Source organism: Loa loa (assembly GCF_000183805.2).
Source record: "Loa loa unplaced genomic scaffold supercont3.92, whole genome shotgun sequence".
In the NCBI taxonomy this organism is placed as follows: Eukaryota; Metazoa; Nematoda; class Chromadorea; order Rhabditida; family Onchocercidae; genus Loa; species Loa loa.
The window spans coordinates 184,255-192,640 of NW_018108272.1; the positions used below are offsets into that span (position 1 = coordinate 184,255).

Here is an 8,386-nt window from a genome sequence, read left to right on the forward strand (position 1 = left end):
AAATTATCCAACTGGAAAGTTTTTCCATCTTTTAGTGGTCATTTGCAAACTTTTGAATGCAATTAAAGTTTTCATAAAACAAATGAAGAGTTTCCTAGAATTACAGGCATAATGAACTACATTGCTGGCTAGGAAGGATTAATAAAAAAAATCGATTTCATATCAACTTTCCCCTGTTTGAAATTAATTTTCTGTATTTTTGGATTTTTTTTTATTTACTTTAATTTTCTTATCTCTTCCTACTAAATCAGTACTGGTAAAATCACCATGTTTGCATTTGTAAGAAATTTTAACTGTAACTGCGGAGTGAGCTGCAATGATATCTTCTCCTTTAATTCACCTGTTGAGAATGACATTTCAAGACGGAAGAAAAAAAAATCTGAGGATCTTTTCGACCACGTTTCCTCAGAGATTCTGAAAAAAAGGCTTTGAATCTGGTTTTATTGATAACAGTTCCATGCCACCTAGTTCCATTTTCCATAAATCATCCATGAATCATTTCGTCTTGCCGGTTCCGGTCAACAACTTTCCAAAGCATATAAGCTCAAATTCCTTATCATCCGGTGCTTTTTGAAAACGTTAGTGAAATCTGAAGAACAGAGTATTTAAAACTAGTGATATCGATTCTTTTGGCTAGAACCTTCTTAATGCTTCTTTCTTTTCCTCTTCCTCCCTCTCCCTCTATCTCTTCCTCTCTCTTTCCCTCTCTGGAAATGATGTTACATTTCAATTTCAAGTTACCACTTTTTTTTCTTTTTCTACTACTTCTGCGTCATTTATTTGCTACTCATTTTCGAAAGCTCAATTTTGAAATTTAGATATTTCCTTTGTAAAATTTCTTTTCCCTTGGGATTTCTAGAATTTTTAAGAATAAGCTATATGCTAATGAAATTAGGAATAACAATCATTTTTGAGGAAATTCATTTTGTTCGCTTCATACTTAATTATTGATAAAATTCCCTTTGCAATTACTAAGCAATAATTTTTGTTTTCCTTATCTAACAGACAAAGTTCCTAAACGTTTGTTGACTGTTGTATTGTTGTCCCGTCGTTATCATTGTTTGGTGAATTAAATGAGGAAATATCCTGGTGTACAGTGACGTCATTAGCTGGGCACTTTACTGATCAAAGTTATTGGAATATTAGCTACCCGAGTGATAATTTATGCCTTGCAGTGTATTTTTACATACCGATTATCATCGTTTTATCTCCTAGTTAGGATGCCTCTTGTGTTGGCAGTATCTGACTGATATTTTAGGCCAAACTTTTGCCTTTTCCTCTTAGTTGTTAATCTTTCTACTGCATCCTTGGCTTCCAGTTTGACAACTTACAACCTCAACTGGATAGTGCAATTAGAATCAACTGTGAACTCATTACTAATTCGCTCTTAAAATTTCTCTCTTTCCTTCCTTCCTTCCTTTTTCCTTCAATCCCATCTCTTCAAGCTGTCTATTTATTATTTACTTCGTATTTCAACACTTATCACTCAACGTGCTTTCTTGCCTGTTTGCTTGCAACCTTCCATTAGAGTACTACGAAATACGGAAAAGTGGAAGCAAGCAAGCTATTGTTATCGTTGTCGTTGTTGTTAATGAATTCGGTTTTGTTCGATTATTTCCGTTTTCAAAACAACTGAGAGATCGATCAGCTGTTATTGTATTTCACAGTATGACAGGAAGGGTGTTGACACAGTGTGATCGTTGTGGCATCACTGAGTGATAATTGCTGTTACCGATGGATGGATGGATTCTGCGATGTAAGGTGTAGCAGTGTGTAGAAGAGAGAGGAACAGTGAATAGAGACAGAAACATACTTCGAAATTGTAATTTTGTTTCACAATTGCATTTTACTGATGAAATTTAACTCTGTAAGCGAATTGATGATTTTTTGCTCCGTGCACATCTTATTAGTTATTGGACATTTTGTTCCTTGAAATCATTTCCCACTCCATTGAATAACTTTCATTTAGTTTTTTTTTTCGTAACGATGGTTGATAGTTATAAGGTCATAGGTTGATAGCAGAGAATAGTGATAGTAACAAGGATCACACTGAACGGATTGATAAAAAAAGTGGTAAGAATAGTAGTAATGATAACGATATTGTTCAATTTTTCAGCTGCCATATAGTTTTGATTGTTTGTGAAAGACTGACAATATTTTGACTATGACATTCACCTATCATTTCCTTAGCTAGACGAACTAAATTAGTCATCTCTTATCAATAAGTCTCATAAAACGTGCCGTATTGAGATGCTGTGATTCGTTTTGGATGGTGGATTAATTAGAATTAGGTGGTGATCATTGCGATCCAAACAAACTGGAATATCCATCCGTTCACTGTTATACTATTGTTATAATTACACTAATCATCTCAGTATACCTTGAAGTTCCTTCTTTTTCCCTCTCATTTTTTGCATTGTCGGTAAGTATTCTGAAGAAAGCAAATACATTGAATGACTCACATCGAGGAGCGAATGTGAAATGAAAGGTATCGTTGCTAAAGTGGCCTGAAATTAATGAAACCTATAGCACAAGCGGCATTCAGTGGCTATGGGTTATGGAAAAATTAAATGATGGAATTATTTTGGAAAATTTTAAATTTTTGTTTGTTAAATGTCTTTAAGAGATTGAAGAACAGACAGAGTGTTAGTTTTGAATTTTGATACTTTCCCTTCATGAACTAGACTTGGTTAAGAATGTATATGCGAAGGTAGCTAGCTATTGGAATGCTACCTCAAACTCCTGAAATTTGTATTTTTTGTCGGTAGCATTAAATTTTTGTTTACTTAATGAACTCATAATATGTATTTGTTCTTTTAAAGAAATACTACTTAATCTTACTTGATTTCACTTCTTCGATAAATTTGGCGACAAAATATCCGTCTAATTTTGCTCCTACAAATTTATGAGCAGTTAAAAGAATAAACATTACATTTGATCTCTCCTCTGTGACTGTCTTATACTTTGTCAAATTGATAACAACAACGTTTGTTTTTTTTCTTTTTTTCTAGTAATATTAGCGGAATTTTTCATTATCGCATGTTTAAATATCTGTCTGCCTCTTCGCTTGCTCACTTCACGGGCTTGTTCGTTTTATTTTTTTATCTATCATCAATTCAGCAGCAGGTTTAAGGTAAAATTGCTATTGAATATCGTTATTTCAGTTCCAGTTTCCCTTTTCCCTTTCTTATACGAAACTGTCCCCGTATTGGAAACGTTATCACCGCCTCTTATAAATCATAGCTTCGCTTAACATCAAAAATGCACCTCCTTCGCGGATGAGGAACGAAAAAGAAACACTTGCAGTGTTGGAACTCTCTTTGAAAAGCAAGTATTAATGTGAAATAGTTACACTTGAACTATTCTGCACAACAACTTCACTCTAAATTATTTTGATATATTTTACATTCTAAAACATACAAACATTTCATTTCTAGAAATCTCAAAAGTAATAGTAATCAGTACATACTTCTCAATCATTTCAGATTACATATTCACCCTCCAAATGAAATTTCTATTCTGTGAACCATGAACTTGGAATATATTATCAATATTGGCAGATGTTATTAATATGTCGGTGTCAATATTTTAGAGATACGCATAACTTTAAGGGATGTAGAGCCGTAATACATGTTTTTGTGTTTTGTGGTCCGGAAGTTTACTAGCAGATGCACAGGTGTTGTTATGCAGCAGAAGCAGCAGCAGGTATCCCGCCTGCACTTTTCGAAAGGAAACCGCAGAACTGGGAAGGCAGGAGTGCACAATTATTCGTGTCGTGATAGCCGTCTGGTCATTCGCAAAGATGCTATGATCAAAGTCGGCCATTTCGGCCGAGCGGCGCCGTTCGCATAGCTAACAACTGGCAGGAGCATTACATTTTCACGCAGACGGACAGACTGACAGACACACACAACCTTAACATATACATACACACACATAGTTGTGGTACATACTAGCAGAGAGAATAGAAGATACACGCGGAGAAGTACGTGAAGCACATTTTCTGTCTCCAAAAGTAAAGGAAAGATGTGATCGATTCTTGGACTAGACTTTGAAAGCTATTTTCCCTTCTATATTCTCCCATAGGCTGTTTGTCAATTTCTGAATTTTTTTGTGTTCATGGTATGATTGCGCTCCTAAGGAAACTGTCTGCGTCTCCAATGGAGTCATTTTATAGGCCTTACTTCAAAACTCATTTATCTATTGATCTACATCTACAGTCGCGCTACCATTGAGGACCCAAAACGATCCTTGAAAATTCTGAATATAACCAATAATCATCACCCATTGTCCTAGACATTATTGCGCATATATACATAATATATATGTACATTTATATTCCTTGCTGAATATTACTGATCGTTAGATATGTCGAATATAAAGGCTGATGGTGATGGTAGTAATAATAGCAATAAAGGGTCATCAGTATCAGCACCACCATCACCGCCCCTAACATCTTCGCTACCTTCCTCGAAGCAACAACCTGCTGTTGTTAATGTAATCCCGCCACCAGCATCCGATGAAACGCAGCAAGCGCCTCTTGCGGAACCTGAACAAACAGAGCATCATAACCTGAAACATCGTGGAAGTATTTGGGATACTTATATTGAAATGAGTGATGTTGCTGAGCGCAAAAGGCGAATGACTCGTCAGCTCGATAGTACTGATCAAGCACAACACCTGGCTGATCTTGGTAAGATGCTTTACTATTGAACGATAACACTTTTGTGATATAGTAGTAGATGTAGCAACCATATGGTAATGGGAAGGCGGCAGAAATTATAAATTATTAAATTTGCAATTCCTTAAATGACTTCATAATCATGCTTAATTAAGAAGGCGAGAGGAAGATACGTGAGCCAGAGTGGCCACTCAGCCTGTTAAACATATACACACAGGGTACAATTTTTGGGTCATTCGATTAGCCTCTGCAGCGCTATTTCAGATACAAATTAAAAGGAGATTAAAGTAGAGTACGAGAAAGCTGCCAGAAGCGTTAAGCATTCTTTCTGACACATCACAGAGTAAGATAAAAAAATTTTTTGCAAACCATTCTTTCCGAATCCAACTCATTTTATTGCTGTTTTGCCGAAGTGACCTTTAAAATGACCACTAAACAAATGTTATTTTTCTTATTTGAATTGGTTTGCATCTCCCATTCCGCGAGAAAATCGTTGTTATCTCAACAGTTGTTCTCTTCCCTTATTTGCTCGCACAGAAAAGTTTCGTTATTTGAAATGAAGAAAAGAAGAAAAGTCTGCTTCGAAAGAGTCACACTCACTTCTATAATAATGTGAAAATTAGTTTTTCAACTAAAAAAATATTACTTATGCAAGCTGCAAAATTAAAAAATGCATTGAACTTACTGACAAATTTTAAAACATCTCTAGCATTTTTCGAGCATATGAACTTTCTATTTGACCAGTCCACTGCTGCTGGTATCCATTTGTTTGTATCCGTTAAATTAATGAGGTTTATTACAAATCACATTTATAATGAATAAACAAACACCAAATGTTACTGGCCAGTATTATGATGTTAAAATAGTATAACTTTGTCGCAGATTTGTGCTAGAATTTTAGCTCCCGGCGCACGAGTGATGTTTCTGCTAAAAGAGCAGGATCAATTACCAGCGTTATTCACGGAGATGGGTGAATTAACCCGATCTGGAATGGTTGAAGAATGGCGTGAAACGGCCAGATGGGTGAAATTCGAAGAGGATGTCGAGGAAGGTGGCAATCGTTGGTCAAAGCCACATGTGGCTACTCTCTCATTGCATGCTCTTTTCCAACTGCGTTCTTGTTTGATGAACGGTGTTATAATTATGGATTCTGAAGCAAAAGAATTTGCAGAACTTATTGGTCAGTTATATTTTGTATTTTCAGTTCGACTAATTTTTTGCATCTGAAAAGTTTGAGTCAGATTCTTATGTAAGGAGTGTAAGTGTACACTTCCAATATATCACGACTCTATTTATCACCCAGCTATAAATAAATTATTTTCATCCAGTAGACAAATTTAAACAAATTATGAGTTTCCAGAAGAGATTTTGGAACATTTACTGGCAGCCAGACAACTAGAAGAGACAGAAGTTGATGAAGTTCGTAATGTGCTTTCAAAAAGGCATACTCATCAATATGAACAGGTAATTAATAAACTTCCGTTCTCTCATTTATATTTGTGGTGAAAACTCATTCACATTTGTATCACTTTTCTGTCATTCTTTTCTCCCATTCAATGCCATTATCATTATATTATCATTATAAGCTGTTTCGCTACTACAAATGACTGTGCAGGAATAACGGATGCCTGATACCACCTTCTTTTACTCGATTATTCTCTTCGTTTTTCCCTAGACCAAGGCATTTATTATAATGTATAATAAATTATATTGTTGTTTACACTATGAATATATTTGCTTCGCACCTATCTTCCTTATCACTTAAATTTTTTAAAGTTAGTGCAAAATTTGAGTTTTGCAGATTTTAGTAATAAAATGTTCGAATTTCATATTCTCTGATATAATCTTCACTAGATTCGTTTCCTTTCATGCTTTTTGTTTGATTATTGTCTATCTTGGTATAAGTTCTTCATGAATTCAGGAAAACAAAGATTATTATTATTAAAATGGGTTTTACAGTCTTTGTAAATAACAAATGGACGAATAATACCTAATTCTTTATTTAAACTAAGAAGTTTGGAAATCGAAAGATAATGAAAATCAAAGATACGAATCATATTTCCTTCCAATTAAGGCACGTGGGACAGGAAATGGCAATGGCTCTTCGCAAAGTGGTTTTCTGAATGCAGTACGTTCGATATCTGATATTGGTAAGACATTCTCACATGGACGGAATCTGGGAAAGTTGCAGGAGGAGACGATAAACGAAGGTACTGAAACATCGTCGAAAACGCCAAATTTGAAATTGCCAGAAGTAATTCTTTTTCCTTTTAAATTCGGTATAAATACATTCCACCATGGGAAATTTATTGGATTTATGGATATTTTCAGCCATTCAACCATCTCAACTATCACTTCAGCCATTAAATTCATCTTCACGTTATGCTGTAACTAGCCTAAGACTGTAGGAAGATGCGATTGAGATGAACTTATGTGTAATAATGCGCCCCTTTTTCTAATTAATCAAATGATCAAAATTCTTAGATTACTGCAACCTATCATTTGAAACTACTTTTTCACAATTCTTCCTAACAAATTAACTCTCTTTATGTTGCTAGTTTAGTCCTACTTTTTCGTACTTTTTTGATTCCAATTTTAGCACTGGATATTTTCTAAATGAATGTCCCAATGCATATTATTTCCATTCCTCTCCAACTTTGCCACCTTTGATCTTTTGAATAGTAGTATCTTTGGACCTTTACTCAGATTTTACTTCTGAGCAATGTTTGCAATTTTTGCCAGAAAGTACTTTAGGTCATCGTTAGATCTCTTAATGTATATTTGACGAGATCTCTAGTAAGACACCGAACTTACGCGCAATAGGTCTTTACGATTATTGTATCGAAGATTTGGACGTTTGTTTTGTGGAGTTTCATTTAAGCTTCATTAAAATTTTGATCACATGTGACCACCATAATGTTAGCCTTATTTATACATTCTATATACATGAATAATTGCGGTATTTCCTCAGCTCGTTTATTCGTTCTGGTGCAAATTGAATCCATTCAGAAATTTCAAATTTCTAATATATGAATTGTCATTCAGTGTGAGTTTTTATATAAAGTAAAGCCTTAAGACACAAAGTAACTTAGCAATAAGAAATGGCATGAGCGCAGAAGTCTTAGTTGATGTATACGACTGAAATGTACAGGTGCAATAAATAACTAATTGCATTCAAAATAAACTTGAAATTTGTTTCGAAAATTCTTCCAGGCGAGAGAGGAAGAAAGAAAACGAGGAAGTATATCATTTCTCAATAATTTAATAGCAATTTGCCAAACTATGATTAGATATTATTGCAATGATAAATTTACACGAAAGAGGAATCTATAATTTCTTAAAAATTTGATTCATACAAGCTGCTTACAAAGATTATCACAGGTTGTTCAGATATTTCATCGTTTTAGTTCCTGATTTAACGGAAATATATTTATCAGTTATTTTTTTTTGACTTTTCTTTGATCAAAAAATGGTTATTCTTTTACCAGACTGATGAAAATCTATATTAATAGAAATGTAAATGTTCGTCTGTTTATTACCTTAAATCTCCGAAAGTTCTTCATCGATTGCTTTGAAATTTTGGTACAATTTGCATTCGAATGCGTGCATGTTTTTATATACCTTTTATATAGATATTACATCTGTAATAGGTAAAGACATACTTTTTTTTGAGTATATATATATATATATATATATATATATATA

At 34.2% G+C, this 8,386-nt stretch overlaps 2 protein-coding genes across 2 annotated transcripts in view; one reads left to right on the forward strand and one right to left on the reverse strand.

The window, feature by feature from the left end:
* Window positions 1-3,606: 3,606 nt before the first annotated feature.
* Window positions 3,607-3,825, reverse strand: LOAG_02098 (hypothetical protein; the record flags this gene model as incomplete). Its single annotated transcript, XM_003137636.2, has 1 exon — window positions 3,607-3,825. The coding sequence occupies one exon, from the start codon at window positions 3,823-3,825 to the stop codon at window positions 3,607-3,609; it is 219 nt and encodes a 72-aa protein (XP_003137684.2).
* A 507-nt stretch (window positions 3,826-4,332) lies between these two features.
* LOAG_17560 (Na-dependent Cl/HCO3 exchanger) overlaps window positions 4,333-8,386 on the forward strand; it is a 15,100-nt gene continuing 11,046 nt past the window's right edge. Inside the window, exons 1-4 of the mRNA XM_020450220.1 lie at window positions 4,333-4,693; window positions 5,583-5,861; window positions 6,042-6,145; window positions 6,756-6,935. Coding sequence (XP_020306142.1) covers window positions 4,369-4,693; window positions 5,583-5,861; window positions 6,042-6,145; window positions 6,756-6,935 — 888 coding nt within the window. The 5' untranslated portion in view covers window positions 4,333-4,368. The remainder of the gene's footprint in view (window positions 4,694-5,582; window positions 5,862-6,041; window positions 6,146-6,755; window positions 6,936-8,386) is intronic.